The sequence below is a fragment of the Cervus elaphus genome, chromosome 19 (genome assembly GCF_910594005.1).
Source record: "Cervus elaphus chromosome 19, mCerEla1.1, whole genome shotgun sequence".
NCBI lineage: Eukaryota > Metazoa > Chordata > Mammalia > Artiodactyla > Cervidae > Cervus > Cervus elaphus.
Genome location: NC_057833.1, coordinates 83,217,891 through 83,243,479, shown reverse-complemented (window position 1 = coordinate 83,243,479; position 25,589 = coordinate 83,217,891). Strand labels below are relative to the sequence as shown.

At 47.8% G+C, this 25,589-nt stretch overlaps 1 protein-coding gene across 2 annotated transcripts in view; it reads right to left on the bottom strand.

Moving 5' to 3' along the window:
- The window catches only part of EPHB1 (EPH receptor B1), a 451,560-nt gene that overhangs the window by 153,747 nt on the left and 272,224 nt on the right, over positions 1-25,589 (bottom strand). For both annotated transcript variants that reach the window (XM_043874863.1, XM_043874864.1), the window contains exon 4: positions 4,600-4,755. In XM_043874863.1, coding sequence (XP_043730798.1) covers positions 4,600-4,755 — 156 coding nt within the window. The remainder of the gene's footprint in view (positions 1-4,599; positions 4,756-25,589) is intronic.

The following is a 25,589-nucleotide window of genomic DNA, read 5'->3' as shown; positions in this document are numbered from 1 at the left end:
CACCTTCCCAATGCTACACGCAAATCAGTGATTCAATCAGCTTTCCCAGGACCTATTCAAGGAGATTGGGGCAATTTGGGGTGCCAAGACTCCCCAGGGGGCTTCAGGAGGAGGAAGCAGGAGGAGAAAGGTGAGCAACTTCCTCAGCTGAAGTCAGTAATCTTGATGTTCAGAGTCCCAGTTCCCCAGCCTAGAGCCTTTGCAACCCTTCCTGGCTGGTGGGGCTGGACATTCCCTTTGACCTCTCCTCCTGCCCACTTCTCTAAGTGGCCTACTGATAATTCCTCCTCATTAAAGGTGGTCCTCACTGAGCACTTCATATAGCCTAGCTTCTTTCAAGGGGTTCTGTTAGCAGGGGTTGGGGTGGGGGTGGTGTCACCTGTGATCTGTGACCTGCCTCGAGCCATGCCTCAGCTCTCACCTGATCCCATCATGGCTTAGGTTGTCCTTCTGTCTGAGGGTAGCCCTGACATGCTGCAGCATTGCACCCTAAACCCTTACATCAGTCTTCTCGGTCCTCCCTTCCTTCCCGCCAAACTCTGCTGAGAACAAGGCTTCTTCCTGAAAATGAGCACATGGGGCCATGGCAGGACAAGGGGACAGTTGGCCAGGTAAGAAGCAGAAGATCCAGAATGCCAGGACTGGCAGAGACTCGAGGAGGATGGAGAAGAAGGAAGAAGGGAGCTGGGTGTCCAAGATTAGCAGCAATAACATCATCACAGACTCATTCACACAGCTCCCTATGCCCCTCTTCTCTGACTTCACTAAAAGCCCACCCCAGCTCTTTGACACAGCCTTGGGGTGCATCCAAGATCCTGCTGAATTCATGAAGTTTGTCAAGCAGGGCTGGACACTTAGGGCTGCCAGGGCAGTCAAGGAGATCCCAGGTTCTCCCCGGAGATTAAAAAGAAAATAAAGAAATGCCCACACAGGGCTATGAACGTTGGCATGCATTTTAAATGTTTAGATTAACTTAGAATAAATTAAAACTTTGAACACTATAAAAAATACAATAAATATATATGTGGTGCTTGTTTCATGAGATTAGCAAGAGTCATAAAAACATCAATTTTTTAGCAAACTACAGATATTTTTAGCCTTGTAAAAGAGTACATTTTAAACCACAAAATTTTTTGTAAAATGTCCAGTATTGTCAGTGAACAACTATTGATACAACCTCATTAAAAGACAGTGGCAACAGACCATGCCTGAGGCCTAGGCTCTTGGAGGCTTCCCACACTGTGCCCCTTTCCCCCATCACATCCCAGACCTGAACACTGTAGACACCCGCCGTCCTATGTATTTTAGAAGGACAGAGCTCCCCTTTGCCTGGTTCCTCCCAGCACCTCATTGGGCCATCACCATCCTTTGTTTGCCTGGACAGAGGTATGCACTTGCGAAGTGAACAAGCACCCGGGCCCTGCCCACCCCCACCACCCTCTATCAGCTGGCTGGGCCCATGCTGACTGCCTTGCTCTACCTGCAGAACCAGCTGAGACCCTAGGCCATGGGGCAGCACTGTGCCTGGCCTCCACAGCTCCAGATATGCTCCTTGTATCTGAAAAATTATTTACACTGGTGATGTGCGATGCCTTTTTAAGAGAACAGATGGCACCTCCAATTAGAATGCTTTAAAAGGAAACCCTAATGAGATTATAAAAGCCAACAAATTGACTTTTTCATACAGTACTTCCCTGGCACACAATAAATCAAATATATAATGAGGCTCAATAAAATAATAGGTTTATTTACACTTGTTTTGCCTAGCATTGTGCTGCCAGCCAGCCCGGCCTCTGGGTCCTCTTACCCACTGCTGGCCCCTGCCAACCAGAGCCTGGAGATGGACAATGCGTCCTTGAGCTGCTCTTGGCCAGACCTCTACAGGCAACTGGGACTCTGATTTGGTGACATTCCTCCACACCCTGACATCCTGACAAGCCCTGCATTCACCTCCCCACTCTGGGTAAGATGCGGAGATTGTGGTGGGACATAGGGGCTAGAAAGGTGTGCCTAACTTAGAGCCAGCTATACCAGTGCAAGAGAGGAAAGCTTGGGAGGCCTGAGTTTAAGGAGCTGGACTCAGGACATGGGTGAGCAGTGGGCAGTGAAAGTCTACAGTATGCAGAGTGAAGGCTCTTGGATGCTCCTGTTTATCCCAGGAATCAGCTCTGTTGGCTCAAGCACATCAGGTCACGTGATGGAGAGATAAAAGGGAGATGTCATGTGAGAAGCAGAAGAGAGAGGTGCTATATAGCAATGAGCTCCACATCTGTCATTGCCCTACCTTCTCTCGAGGTGGCCTTCTTCAGGGGCTGGATGGATTTATAGGGTGTGTACGCTGGAGTTGGAAGCTTGGGTCCCAGACTTTTATTTCCACGAGTTTATCTGCAGAGGGAGGCTGGCCAGTAAGAGAGGGTCCATGAGAGTGGAGGGGAATATTTTCAGGATGGAAGCTGTGAGAACCTGGATTTTGGCAATGATGGAGACTGGTCCTTAGCCTGGATATCCAGGAAGCGGAGATTGGGCCTAAGTGGCTTCTAAAGAAGTGCATGAAACAATGTTTATCAGGCTCACAGGGACACACAGAGGAACCTCAGAAATCAGTACAGGGGTACCACAAAAGGAAGACTGGGACTCCAGTCAGCAGAAATGGAATCATTTCTGTTCATATCAACCCAGAGAGATCTGGGAAAAAATCAATTTACAAAAGGATGAGCTTTTTCTCAGTTCAAATCTATAAGCATTGATTGACCTCAGAACTTTGATCTAGAAGACACTTTCATTCTTCTTCTTTATCCAGCAAAGGTTATATATACTGCAAGGCCAGAATTAAGAAATTCTACCTGGAGTTCAGTCATTTTTTTCTGCCCATCAAGCTGCAAATATGTATGAAATGTTTCCTCCGTGTCTTTCTATACTGGGGTGGGCGGAAGGAGTTTGGTCAGAGGAGGTGAAGGAAAGGTCCTTACTCGGAGCAATCTGGGCAACGTTACCCAACACAGAAGAAAGTTCTAGCATAATTAGAGGTTAACCTGGAGCACTGACTCCTGAATGCAACAAGAATACTGAAAGGGAAAAGTATCCCTATTTTAGGCCTGCCACACTTAGGAGAGGAGGAGCAAGTTCTTGAAAGTGCTGTGCAGGGATAAACATGCTTCTGATCTCCGCCTGAGGGTGAATTATGAGGGAGAGCAGGGTGGGGAAACTCTCCCCTCCTCCAGCCCTCCCCAGGGAGCAGAGTTGCCCCACTCCAGCTTTGGCAGGATGACTGCCCCTCCCTCTACAGCAGGGAGTGGGTGAGTGGTGGGGCTGACACACAGGCCCCAGCCCCTGGAATTTCTGCCTCAGAGATCCACGCTAGACTCTGGTCCTGTCATTTGACAGAGGCATGGAGGCACCACCTGGCACACGAGGACCTTCACTGGGTAACCAAAAAGACGAGTGAAGGATAACCGGACACTCGGCTGTACAGTAGAAACTCACACAACATTGGAAAGCAACTATGGCTGCTAAGTCAAGTCCAACTCTTTGGAGCCCGCCAGGCTCCTCTGACCATGGGATTTCCCAGGCAAGAATACTGGAGTGAATTGCCATTTCCTTCTCCAGGGGAATCTTTCCAACCCAGGGATCAAACCCGCATCTCCTGCATGGCCAAGCGGGTTCCTTACCACTGAGCCAATACTCCCGGATAAAGTTTAAAAAGGAGAAATACTGAGAGGCAGACGAAGGCTTCTTGAGCCTGGCTGGGTGGGGAGCAGTTTAGATACCTTACGAGAAAAAAGCTGAAATAGAGAAAAATCAGCAGCTGGCAGACAAAGTGGGAAGCAATGGTTGGGATCAATGGCGACTGTTAAATAGGAATTTTTGTTTAAAAGTGTTAATCAAGTTAGATTCTCTTTTCTACTTCTCCATTGAATGTTCAGTAGAATCTACATCCATTGCCACAATAAGTTATCAGTGGTTATCTCTCGATATAGATAATATGGTTGCATTTATTTTCATATTTACTCTTTTCTGCTCAAATTCTCTCCAGTCAACATGCATTAACCTTATAATCAGAAACTATAACAAATGTTGTTTTTATAAAAATCTACATTTAAAAAAAAAGAAAATTTTTGCTAAACAATTAGTAAAATCATGAGAGCTCTAAGGGGAGCCTGGTCACAGAGATACAGGAAGCCGAGTGAAAAGAGAGGATATTCTCAGCTGTGAAGACCAAGTGATCTTCTCGGAGGAGGTGACTGGGAGGAGTTACCAGGAATTGTTCCAACATCTTGGTGTACCTTGATTTTGCACTCAAAGAACTCTCCATTTGACATTTTTAACCATCTGGTGGACAGAAATTGTCTTGCTCAGGTAGGAGGAAGGCCCTCTCATCTGGGAGGAGGGGACAAAGAAAGAACAGTCTTCACCAGTACTACTGAGAGAGGGGCCCGGCTTGCCCAGCAAGGAGCTGTCCATTTCAGCACCACAGCCAGCCTTTCTGCTTTGTACCTTGCCATTAGAGAAAGGTGTCTTAAGTCTTCCCTGCCCCAGGCCCACCACTTGCACTATCAGACAATCAAACTCCCCAGCCCAGAGCCCCTACTATACACTTACTAGTGCATGCCACTTCTGGGGGGTCAAAATCCGCTCGGTAGTAGCCGGTCCGGCAGGTGCAGATGGGAGACGCCTCTGAAGGGGATCGGCTATTGGAAGGGCAGTGAGAGCAGACCTCAGCTTCCTGGCTGGCCTTGAACATCCCTGCAGGACAAGCTGGAAAACAAAGATGCCTTCTTAGAATTAACGGAAGAGGGGCCACAGAGGCCTTTCCCCGGAACTGGAAAATGAACCATTCTGTCCCCTTAAAAAGGACACTGAGATATCCCATTGCTCAAAGTGAGCATTTCAGATAGAGGAAACCCCTATTTAAAACTTCCAAGTCTTCAAACATCCTTAGTGAAGTATATTTTCCCAGTACCAATGGCCTCTCTCACTTGAACAATGTGAATAATGATTCTTCCCTTTCAGATGTGTCGAGAGATTTAATTGAGAAAATGAATATAATGTGCAGCTCAGTGTCTGAGGCATAAGTGCTCTATAAATGGTTATCCCCTCCCTCTTCCACCTGGTTAACAGTCGGGGCCTTACCCTGATCCACTCAGTGAAGGAATTCCACCGGCACTCAGATGGAACGATGCCCTGGTTGACAATGGGCTGGACCTATGGTTCTTAGATGTCACATTGCAACACACATGAGGGACACTGTGAGCTGTGTTAACACTTATTATGAATGATGGTAAAGAGCTGAAATTCATGAGTGATTCTTTAAGAAGAAATTAAAGTGATTTCAAGGTTACTGGCTTAACAACATCATTCTCCCTTAATTGCATTTTGAAATGCTTGGAGGTGGGGGTGGGGCAAAGAAGGATGGCTTTACAGGCACTGCACCAGGGAATGTGTTATGCACTTGGTGTCATCTATCATGTACATGTCAGTGGGGAAGTTTGGGAACGCCTGGTACAACCCAATGCCCACTAGAGCTGTCCACATATATAAGGCACTTATTCTCTTTTCACCATAGGTCAGCCTGTGAAAAGCCATGCCCCCAGAAGTCTGGCTCTAGGCCATTCCTCAAGCTTTTACCATGCCTCATCTCCAGAGACCTTTGACTCCAGACATCTGGTTCCTGCCTTGCTGATTCCTCAGAAAATTGGCCCTGCCTCTCTGCTTCCCTCAAGCGCTTTCTCACTGTCTCAGCTCCTGACTCTTCTGGTCCCCAAGAAATCTGCTCTGGCTTATCCTCCTTTGAGACCAGGCAAAACTAATTTCACAGTCAACTGGTTTTCTTACATACTTCACTAATTCATTCAACAGACATTTAATATGATCCTGCTAAGAACTTGATCCAGGGAATTTTGAGAACAGAACCTGCCCTCAAGGAGTTCTTGATCCACTGTAGTCATACAACCACAATACTATCTGATCACTGCCAGGGGGCTTCCCAGGTGGCACTAATGCTAAAGAACTTGCTTGCCAATGTAGGAGACATAAAAGATGTGCATTCAATCCCTGGGTCAGGAAGATCCCCTGGAGTAGGAAATGGCAACCCACTCCAGTATTCTTGGCTGGAGAATCCCATGGATGGAGGAGCCTGGCAGGCTACAGTCCATAGCGCTGCAAAGAGTCAGATACAACTGAAGCGACTTAGCATGCACACATGTGATCATTGCCATAGTAGAAGTTCCACTACTAAGGTTTCTGCTTATACAAAGCTCATCTTCCCAAATAAACTGTTCCCTCCTGGAAAGTGCAGAATATTTTTTAACAGTAGCAGTAGCCACCATCTGTTAACATTCTTGTTAAGTGCTTACATGCGTTCCTCTATGGGATAGCTATTATTAGCTCCATTTTGTTAATAAGGAAATTGGGACACGGAAAGGTTAAAAAAATGTTGCCTAGAATCACACAGCGGGAGAAGTAATAGTGATGATATACATATAAACTATTTGGAAAATATCCACATCTCTTCTACAAAGACAAGAAAGAACTGTTACCTATGCTGGATAAGTTTTCTCACCCCTTTATTTGAAGTGAGCTAAAGGGTTTTGGTCACTCTGGAAGTGCCTGGGGCAGGAGCTCATCTTGAATGGAAGGAAATTTTTGTCATGGAATGTTCTGGAATGACATAACTCAAGCGTGTTCCAAGGAGTCCATGTCCTTTGGGTTGTTAACACCTGCTACTCACAAAAGGGGTCTGCAGTCAGACATTTTGAATCTGTGGATTTAAAAAGGTCATCTCATTTTTTTAGTAAGAATTTTCCAGAAGTTCCAAAAATGAGATATAAAATGCTGTATTTTCTCACCAAGAAATCCTATTTTGAAGCATATCTCCTGGGATTCACGTTCCATGGAACACACTGGGGTAAACACTGTCTAGATGCTTCAGTAACCTTATCTTAAAGATTTCTGTTGTAACTCATGTAAAAACGGGCCACTCACTACAAATCTCAGCACATTCAAAAGAAACTTCTGGGTAGAAAGCAAAAAGAAAAAAAAAAAAAACCTTAAATCTCTACTAAAGGCTTAATAAATAAAACACCAAAAGAAAACTGAATGGTACACCCAAAGTGTCCTAGAATTTGACTTGCAGATTTATCCTTTCAGGCCCACACATTAGAGTCTCTCCCTCTCTTTCCTCATCTCTCCCTTTCTCCTTTCCATTTCTCTTCCTTCTCACCCGTGAGAAGCACTTGGCCTTTTCTACTGTGGATCACCCAGCATTACTGCCTCATCCAATTCTGGAGGTAGAGAACACGTAAATCCCAGGCCTGTGCTGCCCAAACACAGAAGCTCTTTGCCTGGAAAGTGGGGGAGGGGAGCATGGTGACTCATGCATTCACTGGAGCCCTGCCACATGTAATTTTCTTAATGTATCAGTCCAAGAGAAACAAGGTGTTTTCACTTTCTTTCCAGCATTTAAAAGCCTTCTTTCTTTACATTTAATACATTAACAGCATAAACAGCCATCCTAATGTCCACAAGTAACAAGGGAGTTAGAAAGTGTCTTCCTCTGAGATCTCTGCTGAAGGAAGGCAGAACCAGAATGAGGTGACTCCAGAACGAGGTGATTCCACAGAGGGGGGGCAATGACAGAGAAGGAGCCAAGCTGAACTTCAAAAGAGAGAAGTTCAGAGAAGGGCTGGGGTGAAAGGCCTTGGGAGGGGGCAAGACTCCATCCCCACTTAGCAACAGTCCTGGGTCCGATTCCTGGCTCAGCTGGATACTACCTGGGTGATCACTAGCAAGTTATGCCATCCTCATCTTGTTTATCTGTATAAAGAATCCATAAAAAAGAAATTTAACACTTCTCACAAAAACTCCCACAGGTCATTAGAATTTACTAAACTCAAATATGAAAATTTACCTAGGCTCAGTAAGAGTTAAACAGTGCTAATTCTTCTTTACCTTCATTTTTCCTGTTCCTTTTAAAAACAAGCTTTCTTTTAAGATTGAAAAGCTTAGAGTCCCAAAGTGGGCAAATCAATCCTGGGACCAAATGGAAAAATGTGTTTCTGCACAGATTACTTCTGTTTTGTATAATGGGAGAATCATTATATCTGTAACATATATCTTATCGATAATCACAAAATAGATGAATCTCATTAATATTCAGATTTCATAAGTTAATATTGTTTTAAAATCTATGTCTAGGCGTTCCCTAATTTATAAAGAAGCTGTATTCCTAGGTTCATTTAGTGAACATTTAGACTAACTTGTCAGCATACTTGGGCTATATTTTCTCATAGAATTAATGCTTTAAATAATGCTTAGAGTGCCAGGCTAGTCCACAAAACCTTTTTCAACTCATCTTGTATCAGACATCACTGAAAAGAAATAGAGGTTAGTAAGATTGTTACTTTACTAGAAATTTAACATAGAAAAATAAATAAGAAATTTGTGCTACCCCTTGAGGAAAAGCATGGAGCTGCTGTTAAAGTCTAATAAAAAAAATTTAGACCAAGGGAAGCAAAAGCAATGGCCACAGCCCAGAGAAGTCACCTGAGTGCATAAAGTGGCTGAGAGTAACATAGTGGAGAATGGCAGGGGCTCTGGCAGCTACACACACCTGTCTGACGGCTCAAAAAAATAATAATTAAATGACGTGATCGCCTAATCAAGCACATATCCAAAATTGTCAAGCAATTTTGAAGTTGATAACACAGTTACTTGCATTAATATCATTTCAAAACTCAGGGGTTGCCTTTCTCTTGATTAAAATATGGTCAGCACTATTTCTACAATCATGAACTTCTCATTCAACTAAATTTTACAGAAGATCTAGGTGAGCAGGCCCAGAGGGTAGGGGACAGACTGTGGGAAGGGCCCTTCCTTGCGGGGTGAGAGAGCAGGCAGACAAAGGAATGCGGGCTTATTCCCACACAACACCATCAGTGTGTGTGTGCACAAGCTCGGGGGTGGGGGGACCGGTCAGGCAGGAAGTGCTTGACTTGCAGGATCCCCCACTATGAGATGAGGACCAGAAGAAGCATTTTCTGGTGGCAACTAACAGGTGAAATTCAAGAGAGGCTAAGACAAAACTCGAAGGGAAGAGGTGGAAGAACAGGAGAGGTAGGAAGGGAAATTAGGTCAGAGAGTGCCCAGGCCCATCTCCACCGGGAGCATTTCATCACTATTCTGGGAGGTGTGTGGGAAAGGAGGAGCCGCAGGGCCTTGCTGTGTATTCCCACAAGACCTCTGTCCGAGGGACACCTGTGACTTGGAGGGCTGTACGTTTCTGACACTAGCACAGCCCAGATTGCTTTGTTTCCTTAAGAAAAGGGGCGTTGATTTCCATTGATTCCATTGCAGAGGATCACGGTTCAGACAGGTATAAATGGAGCTTTTAGGTGGTACCCCCGCCCCCACCACGCACACACATCTTTCCCCGCCCCTGACTCTGGCAGAGAGCAGCAGACAAGACATGAGTACCAGGTCCCTAAGCATGTGTGTATTTTCCATCCCCCAGGCAAAATACACAGCATTTCCCTCCCCCTGCAAGCAACAAGGGACTGGTACATGTGACCTCTAGCGGATATCCAGAAGGGCACCTTGAAACACCCACCCAACTTCTCAGAGCCTCAGGATGTAAGGAATCATCTAGAGCTTACAATGCTCTCAAGAACCCCCTCCCCTCCCCTCCCTGCACGCAGCCTCCCCGTGACACTAAATCCATCACCAACACTACTATTACTTTATAAAGAAACAGATTAAGTGTCTCATAAACAGTGCAGTGATTGAGATAATGGAAAGCGCCTCTCGTCCCCATCTGCAGCATCAGGTTATGAAGCATTTCCAAGCAGCCAGGAAGAGGAAATTAATAGAAGCAAGAGGGAATAACCACTTTTATGCAATTTCCTCAGGAGATAGTGGACCATCTAATCTTTATTGGAGCCCTTTAACCTGTCACTCAGCACTCACCAGAGCCTCTTCAGCTCTCACAATTTTTCTTGATATCCAAGAGAGATAAAATGAAAACCTCATAACATTATTTTATAATTTTTGCACTTGGAGGGTGCACATTGCTTCCACCCCTCCCCCTCTACTGAGGCCTCACGAAACATTTTTATGCAGCAGGAATGTGGGAGAGCTTAACTATTCCCGGTGCATGGTCCAGGGGGTCACAGCTTCTCTGCAGAGAAGGAAATCTCTCTGTGCATTTTAAATGGGATGCTTCCCTCCACCGCCGCCTTCTGTCCTTGGTTTTTCTTTTTAATAATCTGATTACTTCTCCTGATCTAATTTTTTTTCCCCAAATGAGTTTGCAAAGGTTCATGCCAATGAATATTCATCCCCTGTTTAAGAACCGGGTGCCTTTTTCTCAAGGCAGGTGCAGCTCAGCAGCTGGCTGGGGAGGTGTGCCTGCCTCTCGGGGTGACAGTGAGAGGGGCGAGGCTTCTGCTCCTGGTGAGCAAGAAAGAGGTTCACAGCCCTGAGCTCACTGCCTCTCAGCCTCCCCTTTCCTCTCCAAGCTCTGCTCCTGCTCTTGAGGAGCCCGCTGGGGTGGGCAGCGGCTGAGACACACCTCTGCAGCCCCGAGGATGGGCGTGGTGGGCGGGACAGGGGGCGGGGACAAGCCCTTTCTGCAGGGCCTGGGCACAGCTCTGCAAGGCTCTACTCTGAGGTCTTGTGGCCTCAGGTGAGCCCTGTTTGTACACTCACACCTGCGACCCAATGCCTCCCTCATCTTCACTTTACAGAGGCTGACCCCAGGGGTTCTTGACTCTGGACCTCCAGGCGTGAAGCTCTGGGGAAGGAGGTGTGCTGGGGTTTCTTGTTTATGTCATCAGCAGTCTCTTCGTTTCCCAGACATGGGTCTCCCTGAACAATCTCAGGACATCCCAGCGGGACCCAGGCCTTGTGAAACCCCCACATTCCCTCATAGTGAGGGCAACACATTGCCCAGAGAATTGGTTTCTGGGCATCCACCCGTCGGATCATCCAAATACTGCACTAGATGGCAAGGTCTCTAAAGGTTGATGACAGGTGTTGCCCTCTTTGCATTTTCCTCTCCCTGGTACTGAGCACAGGCCTTCCACGTAGACACATGCACTGGCTGCCTGGAGGCGGAGGCACACGCACAGGCCTTGAAGGATAGGCAAAAGTTGATGCAGAAATGGGAGGGTGAGGCAAAGGGAAAAGAGTACCCCAAGCCTCGGAGAAAACAGGAACAGCACTTGCCTGGGGAACTTGGAGGGAGAGGGAACCTGGCAGTAGGGGCTGCCCGGCACACTCAGCATTCACGGGGCCACAGCAGGAAGTGGGCTGGGGCACGCAGGTGTGTTGACCTGCATACATGGGGCCAAATGGGTCTCCAGCCCCTGCCTTCACGGGCCCAGTGCCGGCAGTAATAGCCTGTGCAGAGGGAACACTTAGCTGTGTCATACACTCGTATCACTCTTAGTGACACTTGCTGCAATTGATGAACGCTGCAGGCACCATGACACAGACGAGACTGTAACTTCCAGTGCTATTAAGCTGCCCAGGCAGTAGCAGCAGCAAGCCTAGAACACATCAATCAGCAGGGAAGTTGTTAAAGATGTGGGGTCAGGGTCAGGGGCGCTTAGCCTTGGTGAAATGGGGACATCACTGGTCAGAACTGAAGGATGACAAACAGGAGAGCAGTGTCCCAAGGAGGAGGGGCAGAAATTAGATCCTTGTCACCGATGGTGCCTATTCCTAGGGAACAGCAGGGCACAGCACAGCCAAGACCAGGTTTGGGGAGGGAGACTGGACTGGGGATCAGAGCCTCTCAGCAGGGAATTCAGGGCTGCATCCTGCAGTCCTGGCCCAAGTCAGTGTTTGGGTAGTGGGATAGTGTAAAGCAAACCCAGGGGTTTTCTATGACCTAGGCCAGCGATTCTCAACCTGTGGTCTCTAGACCAGCACCATCAGCAGCAGCACCTGGGAACTTGTAGAAATTCAGAATCCAAGACCCCACTCCAAAGCTACTGAGCCAGAAATGCTGGGGTGGGGCCCAGTGATCTGAGTGTTTGAAAGCCCTCCAGGAGATTCTGACACAGCTCCAGTTTGAGAACTGCTGCTCTAGGATCTCCAGGTAGAGTAGAAACATCCTGGCCTTGGGGTTTGTGAAAACTGCCACTCCCTCTTTATGCGATCTTTTGCAAGTTACTTAACCCTCGACCTCAGCCCCCAACCCTGTATACAGGGACACTAGAGTAACTTCCTTCTTACAGTTTTGTGATGATCAGTATAATATATGCAGACTTACTGGAATGTAGCATCTCCTCAATAAATAGCAGCTAGGTGTTTTCTACAAGGAGCCAGACTGAATGTTTTCAACTATCATTCATTTTAGAGTATTTAAATTGGCCACTTAATATAAACTTGGAGCCATGCTAGGCACTGAGATCTACCAGTGGATGAAACACACAAAGAGCCCTCCCTCTGGGAGGGTCTCAGACATCTGACACCTAAGTAAAGATATAAAGATTTAATAAAAGCTGAATAGGTTGCAGAGGTAAAGTGGGTTAGTGAGGGGAGACAGAACACCCTCCATGTGGAGGAAGCAGCATGTGCAAAGGCCCTGGAGAAAAAACTATGACTCAGTCCGTAAATTGTGAGCAATGTTTCTATGATCTATTGTTGTATGTGGAGTGGGCAGGGGTCAGTTGATGAGGAGGCTGAGTCTCATGTCAGCCCCTAGATTTGATCCTTAGGTCATGGGCCACTGTTGAGTTTAACACTGGGGGAAAAACACAATCAGATTTTTTGTGTCTGAAAGTTCACACTGGCTGCTGGGAAGAGAATGGGTCAGAGGAATGGGGACAGTTAAAGAGAAACACAAAAGTCCAGGAAGAGTGATAATCACTGGGGTAGTGGGAACAGGGTCAAAAGTCATTAGAAGAGGAGGAGCTGGTAATTAACTGGGCCTCCCTTATTCATCAACGGTATGCACAGAGTCCCCACTGGATGTCAGGCACTGGGCTAAGTGGCCTGTTGATGGCTTGTACCCCTACTTTTCCTACCAAGGCCAGAAAGCCTGCCCTCCACACTTCATCTACTTGGGCGAGGCATTTTCCTCTTCCTGGAGTTCTCTTTTAAAAACCCTATACCCTGGCATTGAGTTCACTTTCCCTATGACTTTGAGGGGGTTGAGAGTGACATTAGGAAAGGGAAGAATGGGGAAGGTGGGGTGGGAGCTCCTCCTGGAGCTGGCTGGGTCTGCTCCCCACCACCAGCCAGCAAACAGGGCCCTTCACCCTGTGAAGGAGGAGCCTTCACCCAGGAATCTTTCAGCACCTTGGACAGGGTTGGGGAGGTGCCTCTAGCTGGAGACCCAGCACCCAGCTACCCGATGTCACTGGACCCTGAACGTTGCGGTGCTACCTGATTGCCTTCCCAACAGGCCACCTGGATAGCCAGTAGCTGCTGGGGGCCCCATGGAACTGCTTCTTAATCTTTAGCCTGACAGAGCCCTTTCCCTTTTATAAGCTTGACTCATTTGAGGGGTACTTCCTGTGTGCCCTGAGTTAGATCTAAGAGAGTCACTTTCTTTACACTGGAAGAGGAGAGGGCTGTTGCTGAGGAGTGAGGGCAGACATGCAGGGAATCAGATGTAGAAGGGGGCCTGGAGGAGCCCTTGATCCATAGGCAGCAGATGGCCAGTGAAGACGGAATTCTTCAGATGTGGGGCTCCAGGGGCAAAGCAAGGCCTCCTGGAGAAAAGCTAATGTCACAGCCAGGTGGTGAAGGAGGTGGGTGAGCACATGCTAGGGGTACAGCAGGGGAAGGAGGGATCTTTCCTTGAGCAGAGAGCAGAAGCATGCTGCCAGCAGCAGGACAGATTCATTGAAGGTAATATGGCCTCCCCACTTCCCTCCCCATCACCCGAGATGCTCCTCAGGGTCCCCAGAACTCAACAAAGCAGAAATGAGGGTCAGATCACTTCGGATCTTCCAATGGGCCTCTCCTGATCAGACACTCTGGGCAACAGGGCTGCCAGGCCTAGGCTCCCACTGCTGTGTCAGGGGAGGGGGTGGGCAGGGAATCCCCAGATGCCCCATCTCTAGGCCCTGTCCCCACCCACGTCAGAGCCTGCCTGCCAATGCTCTGAAAGCACTGTCAATCTGGTTTCTCTGGGCAGCAGGCGACGGGGACATATGCTTGCAGTCAGGTGGCTTCCCACATTTTCCAACTGAAGTGTTTATTTTACCCTTTGAGAAAAGCCTTATTTTTAAGTACTCCCTGACACAGACCTTGATGGATTCCCTTAAAAAAATAATTTATGACCAAGTTTTAAGATAAATGAAGGTGACTTCTTACTGCATTTCTCAAGGCTGGACAATGACGAGAAGCCACCCTCGCTCTTTCTGTGGCTGGGGCAGGGCTGGCCACCTGCATGCACACAGACAGCCAGACCTGGTGAGTCATCACACCCAGAAAAAACATCACTGTCCCCTGTTCTCTCTGTTTCTCACAGTGACAATGTAGGAAAAGAAAAACGAAAAAACCACATTTAGATGCATCACACAAATTGCATTTCCTCTCCAAAACCTGACAAGGCAAATAGCACTCGTCTCTTAGGGAAGGTTATTGTTTCTCCTTTTATAAGCTTCCTCGTTCCAGGGCTTTGGTGAGTCCACAAATCACATGCAGTCAGGGTGGAGAAAGACCTTAGAAACACCCTAGAAGAAGGTCAGCCAGTATAGCTATGATCACCACCTCCCATGTTGTCCATGGCAGACATCACTAATCAATCATGGCACTCAACCCAGATCAGAGCTCAGAATCTTTAACACAATGCCTGCCCCACCCCCACCCCCCGCCCCGGCCAGCTGCTACCCATGGATCAGAGTTGGCCCATCCCAGATCTATGATGGAGAAACTAAGGCCAGGAGAAGGCAAGGGACAACTTAGTCAGAGATGCACCAGAACAAGCCTCAGAGTCTGCTCCACCAGCCTCATCAGGATGAGCCCGCTGCAGCCCTGGGGGATCTTACCCCACCCCTGCCTCTGCCTGCCTCGACTCCTTTTCTTTTTCGTCTTTGAGGTCAGCCCCACTGCACAGCCTCCTCTCCAGCTGGGATGCCAGGGAACCTAATTATTCTCTCTGTGTGCATCCGGGGAAGAGTTGCATTATGTTTAAGTAAGTGTAGCTAAGAGGTGCCGCATCTCACGAGAAGGTCAAGTGCTGCATATGTATAATATAAGATTAAGATTTTCCCCTTCTGCGGTGTACTTGATAAAATAATTTTGCTGTGACCTTTACAGAAAGGCAGGAGTAGAAATGGGCACAGTGGATCTTCCAGCTTCTCCCCTGGTCACAAGGTCATAAACACCATCAATCTATAACACTATTACACACCATTCAAGTGGGACAAGTGAGCAAAAGAAATGATTTTTATTTTTATTTTTTGGTAATGACAGGACAAAAGCATTGAAGGCTGAAATTCTCAAGCTGGATTACCGGAGCCGTGTTGACAGATAAAGGACATGAGTCCTTTCCTCACGCTGCCCTGGCCTAGCCTGGTGGCACAAAGAGTGTGGCAGGGGTCTTCTGCAGAGTGTCAGAGGAAAGGGGCCTGTCCAAGGTCACAGAGGAATCAGTAGGGTCTGACTGGCTCTCCCCTGCCCTTGTCAAGAGGGTGTGGGGGACTGGTCTCAGCTCCTAAACTGCGGTGACAGTGGGTGCACAACTCTGCAAGACTGGGAGTCAACTCTAACAAAAAGGGAAAGAGCTGTGAGTAATAATCAATATTGAAATAATAAGGTTATATGCATCCCCAAAGATCCTCCAAGTAGGATTGAACATGACATTTATCCAAAAGGCTGAAGGCAGACAAAGTTGGCAGGATATTTTGGTCTGACCCATGACTTTCGCTCGAGAACCTCACCAAATATGAACAGGGAAACAGGGCTTGCAGATTCTGGAATAGGGAGGACACCCTCCTTCTGTGCAGCTGAGCAGAGTCATCAGAGGCGCTGGACCCCTGGAGGCTGTGTGAATGGCCCAGCAGCTGCTGTAACTCAGAGCAGCTGAAAAAGGGCTCCTGATGAGGGAAGGGCAGAAAAGGGGTGAAGAGCTATATTCTCTATGGTGACCATTTATTCCCAGGTGCTGAGAAGTCATTTCCAGCATGCTCTGCGTCCTCCCTATCTGCAGTTCCTGGATGTAATGATGTAGTAGCATCACCAGCTACCTTTAGGTCTGTCAATTAAACATGATTAAGGGGGAAGCTTGCAGTAAAGATCAGAGGTGTGAGGGTGTAGCTCTCAGTGCCCACCTAGGGGAGACCAAAAGAGCCATCCTTCTGAAGGCACCAGATGAGGGAGGGCTTGGGAAGGAGCAACAGGTGCAGATGCCCGGGGAGGACCATGATATAGGAGTGGGGAGAGCTGGGATGTTTCCAAATGAAACAAGTCCCGGGCTGACGGGTTCATAGGAGCCTAGAGGGACAGGAGATCACTACCTGAACCCTCCGCTGGGTTCAGTGGAGACTAGCTGGACAGAAGATCACTACCTGAATCCTCCACTGCAGAGGAAGGGGCCTGCTCTTCCTTGCCTACCCTCTCCCTGCAGCAGAGGCCTCATATTAAATGAGAGACCAGCCTTTCTTGCAGAGCACAGTCGGGGGGTGATGCTGAGCGCTCTCCTCCCACCCTGTGCAATCTTCTAAGGCAAAGGTTGTGAGTGTCAAACTGATCTCCATTGGCTAAAACTGGTTACAAAGTTGTGTTAATAGTCATAAAAATAACATAATTAATAATAACAACAGTCAGCACTTAAATAGCACATATATCAAGCACCAGGTATTCAGGTGCTCAGCATGACTTCATTTCGTACTCATAACAGTCCTAAGAGACACAAGCTACAATTATTCCCATTTTGCACATAGGAAACTGAGGCTCAACACAGTCAGCGGCTTGTCCAACGCCCCAAGTCAGTGATGGAGGCAGGCACTGAACACAGGCTACCTGATTCCAGAGACTTCAGAGCTCATTGGTTGGAACGTTTTAAAATCAGGTAAATTTCCTTGCAACCAATAAAAACCAGCATGTATCACATTAAATATAAATTATGGCAATGTGACTTCCTGGGGAAGGGGTGCCAGCTTCTAAGTTACAGATGCTACTACTCCAAAGTCATAGGAAACAAGTTCTATCATTTTTTTTTTGAGGCTTGGTTTCTTCATCTGTAAAAATGGAATTAATTTGCCCTATCTCATAGAGTTGTTTTGATCATTAAATGAGATAATGAATATAAATATTTGGTGCAGTACCTAGCATATGATAACTACTCAGTTAAAAGTAGCTGTTTCAATTCTATTCTCTCAAATCATCCTACCCTCGCCTTCTCCCACAGAGTCCAAAAGACTAGAAAAATAAAATAAAAGTAGCTGTTAATATTATTGTTATAAAATTGTTATTGTTCACTGTAAGTAGTGTGGGCTTCCCAGATGGCTCAGTGATGACGTCAGAGATGCATGGGTTCAATTCCTGGCTTGGGAAGATCCCCTGGAGGAGGAAATGGGCACCCAATCCAGTATTCGTGCCGGGAAAATCCCACGGAGAGAGGAGCCTGGCGGGTTACAGTCCATGGGGACACGACTGCGCACCTAGCACCATAACTAGTGTGCTGATGTTACACTTTTAAAAATTCAACATTTGTCCCACTCTATGGAACATTCCCATCAAGGTTTAATAATCCATAGGCCTTGGCTTGAATTGCTAAGATTTAGGAATATAAACCAAAGCATATGTAACTTCTGGGCAGTGACTGTCAAGGGATAAAGTTAGTTGGAAAGTAGATATTATGGCTGAACTCAAACAGCCATCTTGGGCTATGAGGATTTCAGAGCAACAAGTTTAAATATATCTGGGTCTCTAATACCAGGCTACAGAGTACCCTACCAGCCTGGATATATTTTACATGACAGAAAATAAATCTCTACATTTAAAAAAAATTATCTTACATATTTTTTCTTTCTCATCGACAACTGGAATCCTAACGCATCATTTCCTTTCAATTAAATTTTATAAGGAGGATGGTATCATTTCCATTTCACCGGTAATGACATTCGGGATAAGAGAGGTAGAACAACTTGCCTGGTATTTCACAGCTAGTCTGTGGAAGAGGCAGGATTCAAAACCAGATATGCTTGGCTTCAAAGCTGATACCCTTACCAGTTATTGGGTTGGCCGAAAAGTTTATTTGGGTTTTTCAATAAGACTTGAGAATGACATGTTCAAATGCACTTAAGTTCTGATGAGAGGCTTGGGAAATGGATAAGGTGTATTGCTTGTCTGCTCAATGCAGGCATCTTGCCCTACTTTCCCTGCTTCCAAAGGGAGGAGGGAAAACCATCTATGGTCCATGTCATATGCTGGCTCTGATCCCTCTGAGTCCCTGCCTGCCTTCATTCCTGACCAGATGTAAAAATGTGATGTATGGATGTAGTTTCTGGGCATTCTGCAGAGGCCTGCTCTGAAAAGCAAATTCATCCTTCCTGTGGCTTCTGATAGGCAGAAGGAAGTGAAGGCAGTGTCAACGGTAAGTCTGGCTGATTTTCCAGAAGACAGTAGATGAGCAGCCCAGCAGCAGGTAGCGGGTGTTAAGTATTCACTGGTACTACCTACTCCCACCTCTAGTAGGCGCTAGCTTCCTAAAACATAAGATGTTTGCTATGGACATGACATATGGGTACCTAGAATTATTATTGCTTATTATACCCTGGTCCAAATATGGCAAAGGAGGCTATCACATTTATGCCCGCTTCCTGAATAACTTCAGGATGAAACAGTGGTACAGAAGTAGACAGCCTGCTGTCCACCAGCATCGGGGGCATAGAGCAGTGAGTGCCTAGGAAATGGCATGCACTGAAATCTGGATTTCACCATCATCAGGCTAATAATCATTATAATCCTATGAAACTTCATTACTGAATTCCCCCTTTACCATTTCTACATGTAACACTCATTTGTTAATAACCAAGATAAAGGTCCATAAAACAATATTGCTCCCATGTAACACGTCTTTCTCCTTGCTCTCAATAAGACTCCAGAATTTCATCAGAGGAATGCAAGTGCCTTCCTAAGATGTGTCAATTATTTCAAGATGACAGGTATTCGATTCCCAAATTCATCAGTAGGGGCTGAGAATGTATTGGTTCATCAAGCAGAGCACATTTCTGGAAGTGCTCTCACCATTTGGGAATCAAATAATAATTGCAATACCAACACCTTGACTTTCTAATGCATTTTTTCAAGCTAAAGGGTTTCGACACATTCCCCCACCAAACCCATTCTTAGATTCATCTTCTTTGTAGGTTTCTGAAATAGTGAAGGCACTAGTTTTATTTCTTCCATTTCGCAGAGGAAGAAATTCAGATTCTCAACTCAGAAGCTGAGTGACTTACATAAACAAAGCATATTGGAGGCAAAGGAGAGATAGCAGATCTTTCACTCTGGGGCTCCAATCACTTGACTACACAGCTTCAGAAACATCACTTCTTGGATCCAGGCCCTGAGCTGGATGCTGGATATATAGCACAGAGTAAGTCAGAGCCCCCATTCTCAAGGAACATAAGTATAATGAAAGATGCTGATAGTAATGACAAAATAACATGATTAATGGGAAAAGAGAGGCATGTATAGAAGTGGGGAGAAAAGAGACAGTCCCCTCTCATATTAGTTGGGAGAGAGGACAGGTCTTTTGGAGATGACAGTTCTTAAGCATGAATAGGCGTTTACTAGGTAGATAAAATGAAAGAAGGCATTCAGACAAAGAAAATGGCATGTGCAAAGGCATGGTGATTGGGAAAGAGTCAAGGATGTTTAGTCCCTTGTTGGTGCCCTTTGAGAAGACTTCGTCTTCAACGGAAGAGATATCAGCTGTTCCAAATGGGCTGAAATTAGTCTTGGAGCAGGTCAGAATGTTGTACTGAGTCTTGAAATAAGTAGGAATCATGGATGTTTCAGAACACTCATCTCCATCCCCCATTGCTGACACTCTCCTGATGAGTGTCTGCCTCACTCTCTCATACAGTCCTCTTGTCCGCCTCCTTCTGACCTCCCAGAGCTAATCAAAGAACCTTTTGGACTTGGCTGGTTCTGGATAGTTGGGTATGGGTATCGCAGCTCTTGATGGGGCTGCCCAGACTTCCGAACCCTGAGATAAGCACCTTTCTGATGTCCTGAACACACCTGAATGCATCCTCTGGGATACATTCATCTTTTGCCCAGAGCAGAACAACACGGGCCCAAAAGGGCCCATCTGGAGAAAGAGAGAGAGAAAGTGCCAAGGACGGAATGTTTGTCCCCCACCCTCCTCGACAAGGGTTTCCCTGGTGGCTCAGATGGTAAAGAATATGCTTGTAATGCGGGAGACCCAGGTTCGATCCCTGCGTCCGGAAGATCCCCTGGTGAAGGGAATGGCTACCCACTCCAGTATTCTTGCCTGGAGAATCCCATGGACAGAGGAGCCTGACGGTCTTCAGTCAATGGGGTCACAAAGAGTCAGACATGACTGAATGACTCTGTCTCCCCAATAAATCTATACACTGAAGGCCCAAACCCCAGTGTGATAGGTATTTGGAAGCAGTGCCTTTGGGAAGTAATGGGGGTTAGACTAGGTCATGAGCGTGGGGCCCCCATGATGTCTCTCTCTCCACCCCGCTTCCAGGAAACAAAGAAAGAGCATGTGAGGACTTAATCGGAAAACAACACACTGTCCAGGAAACGGAACTTCCCCAGAGACCGAATCTTCTAATACCTTGATCTTTGACTTCCCAGCCTCCAGACTTGTGAGAAATACATGTGTGTTATTCAGACCCCTCAGTCTGTGGAATTTTGTTAGAGCAGTGCCGGCTCTGATGGTAGGATGAGTTTCCCTTTTCACCAAGGCCCTGGTCTTCCCTCCAGGCGCAGACTGATTCCTGTCTCCTGCGGAGGCCTCCTCTCTGCTCCAAATCAGGCTATACTTCCGTCCTACCCAGGCAAGGCCCAGTGTGGATTTATGATTTAATTTGTGTGTATGGCACTAAGAAATGATTTCTGGGCTGGTCACTTAAGAAATGATTAAAGACCATCATTTCAAAGCCGCAGCACTCCCTGGGGGAAGGGAAGCGGCGCGTGAGTCAGAAGGAGGTGTCAGCAGAGCACGGGTTAGATGGACGCATGACAGGGGAGGCCAGTCACCTGGGGGAGAGGAGGCAGGAGGGCAGGGCCTGGATGCCTCATTTTTGCGGCTGGGAGGGGTGGGCATGCCAGAGCCCTGGCCACGCCCCAAGACGGGGTGAGCAGGGTCTCCCTTCACACATTCATGATGCTATCTTTGTCCAGGTCAGCAGGTACCATCTGAGGCAAGCGCAGGCAAAGCATGGCCCAGGCTCCCTTCCTTGGCATCTTTACAACCTCAGAGCAGTAAACCTGGGCCTGAAGGGGGCGGAGTGTGAAAGCAGAAAACAACTCATAAAGGCCTCCACCCTCCAGAAGCTCTCTGCGCACTGACAGAGACCGGAAACCTGCATGCGGCAGCTCTAAATCACCCCGCCTTCTCTTCCCCGCGGACAGCCAAACGTCACACTGTGCCAATTTATGAGGTGTGGCGGTAAAATTCTGAGACCAGCTAATAAGCTTGGGAAGACGCACTCGGCTCCCCTCGAGGAATTCCTCAAAGTCAGGGCTGTTCTCAGCACCTCCTGTGTTAATCAACCCACTCGGGCACAGGAAAACACAGCTGAGTCCTGGCTCCGCCTGCCCCGGGCTGCACATTCAGCACACCGCCCAGGTGTCACCGGAGGTGGCCATGGGCCAGCAAAATTCACCCCAAGAGCTGACCCCAAACACCAGGGTTCCAGAACCAGTTCCTAAATCCTTGCTGCCTGTGAGGTCGTGGGTGAGACCCACTGTCGCCTCTTTGGGCCACAGTGAACTCATCTGTGAAATGGGATGGGTGGGGAGTAAGACCAGCTCTGCACCTTCACTGTTGATTGGGGTGGTGAACACATAAGACTTGATTTTCACATGAATTACACCTCCCACAGCTGCTAACCTGAGCCTCTGAAACATTCGTCATGGTACATGACACTCTGATTTTTGTAAACTCCTTTTATTCTGAATAGCAAAATATTAGCTGCGGGAGTACATTCTAGTTTGTTTTACAACTTCCGCCAGCAGAGTGACAGAGTGGTTCCTGGGAAGAAAGGGGCTGAGCCCCAGGCCAGCTCTGCTGCTGCGGGGTGTGAGCCCCTCTCAGGACCACACTCACCCTTTTGGTGAAATGAATGGTTAAAATGGAGTCAATGGCCCACCTATTCCTCTAACACATACTCGCCCTTACAGTCATCCACCTATCTTCCCCCTACTTGGCATGCTCCTTTATTAAGCAGGGGCCCAGCAACACACACAGGCAAGCAAGAAGCAGTCCCAACTACCAGACCCGCACACCCTGGCCTGAAGGACTGATCCCACGTGGGTGCAGCCCGTCCAACCACCACCACTGTTCTGTCCAGCTGTGCCCGCGGGTCAGCTGGGGGTACCCAGAAATTAAAGGCCGTGTTCACCCAGCAGGTCTAAGGCAAGGTGGAGACTCGGTGCATTCAGGCCTGCTAGAGAGATTTTCCCATTAGTCTATATGGCTTCTCCATCAATAATGATATCAACCATAATGAAGATAAATATTTTGCAATGAACTGTCGCTTTTTCACATGGGAAAGAGCTATTCAAATTAAAGGCACTTTGGTCTCTTTCTCTCTTCCCCTTTACTTCATTTCATTTTCTTGGCATATTTCTGAGCTTAAAGAAAAAAAAAAAAAAAAGGAAAGAAAAATCTATGCTGAAAAGGGAGAGGGAGGACCATGGATTATCCAGCAAAGAGTTTACTCACTGCCTAAATTCACAGTTCTGCTGCCACAAACATGTGCCTGTGTGGGTACTCACTGAACTGCCATCATAACCTGCTCCTTAGAAGTGGGGGGGCCAGGATGGGACTGGGGACCATGGGGACCTGGGCTGCAAAGGCTGTTCTGGGCTTCCAAGGAAGCTAGGGATGGGGCCAGGGGATAGATGTGATGGACACACTTGGCCTTTATCATCATTATTATTGTGCAGGTATTAATTAACTTGACCCATGTAGCACTAACTTGTCTACTACACACAATTAAAAGCTTCAGTTATAGAGATGGGAAAACAGTAGGAGGGAACCTCACCACCTCCCCTTCCCCTTCCCCAAGCTCTAGAGAAGATGCCCCTTGTGGTGCAGATGAAGCAACCCACCCCCCCCCACTCACTTTCAGCCCATTTCATGCCATTGCTGCTGGGATCGGGGCCTTGCTCGGACGGTCCCACACTCTCTCTGTGTTTTCAGCCTCTGTCTCCAGGAGGCAGCCTATGAACTGTCCACCAGCAGATGTCCCACCACCTGTAACTTCTCTAACCTCCTTCCCCTCCCTGCATCCACTTGTCACCACATCCTGTCATCTCTACATTCCGAGCTATCGTCAAATTCCCCAATTTCTGTCCCTACCGTGGTTCAGGCCCTTGTCTTGTCACCAGCTCCTTTATCTCCCTGACTGTGGCTCGCCTCCCCCGCACACCTGCCAGAGAAATCTGCCAGTAAGCCTCCAAGGGCACCTCTCACTCGGCAATGACGTCCTGTGCCTAGCTGTGGCTGATCGCAAGCCCCTGAGGCTCAATGGCCCTGCTCACCCTTCTAGTCTCTTTGTCAGCCTCTCCCTGCCCCTAAACACCCACGCCTGCCCAGCTGCTGAGGCGCTCAGGGCCTCCTCCTGGAAGTATTGGGTCCTCTGCACCTGTTCTTGACTTCTCTGTGCCCAAACCAGGGGAGTCTGTTTACCTGCATGTCCCCCACCTCCAGCTGCTCCCAGTACCTGATGCATCTTTGCCTGCCAGCGCCTAAATAGCACTCACATACTCATGTTGACTGAGCAAGAAAGTGGGTACAAGCAAGACAAACTTTGAAAAGCTCAGACCTCTTCTTAGCTTTTCCTGCCATGTGACTAACCACCTCCCAAGACGTCACTAACACGAATCCTACTCTCTGCAGGCTCTTTTCACTCATCTCTGTACCTGAAATGTGACCACTGTCTCCGGTTTAGCTTACATGCCACCTACCCATGTCAGTGCCCCTCATTTCCTGGTTGGCATGAATATCTCCTCCCAGAACTGCCCCCACTGCCCCACCCTGGCCCCACTTAGCCCTGTCTGTGCATTTGTGTCCTGTCTGTGTTACACTGTAGGATATGGAGCCAGGGGCCCAGGGAGGGAGCCTGGCCCCACCTCCTACCAGCTGTGTGACCACAACCAGCCACTAACCTCTCTAAGCCTCAGGCTCCCCACCTGCAAATTAGGAATAAAAGTAGTTCCTATCTGCTCAATATGAAAGTGTTAGTGGCTCAGTTGTGTCCGATTCTTTGCGACCCCATGGACTGTAGCCTGCCAGGCTCCTCTGTCCTTGGAATGTTCCAGGCAAGAATACCGGAGAGGGTTGCTTTTCCCTTCTCCAGGGGATCTTTCTGACCCAGGGATTGAACTCACATCTCTTATGCCTCCTGCACTGCAGGCAGATTCTTTACTGTCTAAGTCATCAGCGCTTAATAATAGTATATAATGATAGTGCCTAGAGTAAAAGTGATAATCTATGTAAAATGATCTGTAAATTAAGCAGTCATTGCCATCCTCCTCCTCTTCCTCCTCAACACCACCACCACCATCTATCGGTCTCTCTCACTCATCAGTATACTTCTGAGGGCACAGCCTGTATCCAGGTCCCGTTTGTGTGCTTCTATGTCAAGATGCTGCCCAGCCCAGGTGGTGGCTTCAGGCATTTGTTGAACTGAACTCACTATAAGATTATGCTCTTTTACTCCATTGGCTCTCGGGCTCCCACATCTGTCCATGGTGGTCCAGCCGTCCTCCCACGAAACCCCTGGCTTTCTCCCAAGCTCTTCTCTTGGCCCTGAACCAGTTTTAGGGGTCCTCTGAGTGACCCAGGATGCCCTGTAGCTCTGAGTTTACCCCACCTACCCATGCTGGGGAGAGCTGGCATTTAGCGCCCCTGAGATTGGGCCACCCGCTCAGATCTCCCTACTCCTGCTGCTGCTCCACCTGCCTCAGAGGGAGGCGCTCAGACCTAACCTCCCCTTTCCCTTCCTCCCCCAGAAGTTGTGCAGCTCTGGACTCTGCCCACAGCAAATCCTCGGTGCCCTCTGTACCCTCCTGCCTCCCTGATGTTGGCCCCATCTCTGCACACCTGACCACTGCCTTTCGGATCTTAAAGGGATCATATCCCCACCTCATCGGATTGTCTGTTATACAATCAGCCCCCCACACATCTCCAACCTTTTCAGATCCCCTTAGGCTCCCAGGGGCTGGAAGCAGGCGAACTACATTTCCCAGAATGCTGTCCTATGGGGGTTGGATTAAGCCCACCAATGAGTGGCCTTCCAGCAGAGGGGTGGAGGCAGAGGTGGGGAACAGCTCATGGGTTTGGTAGGAGTGAAGTTTCACTGTGACCTCCACCTGTTGTCCCTGCACTTGCTTCTGTGCTAAAGGCAGCAGTGACTGTT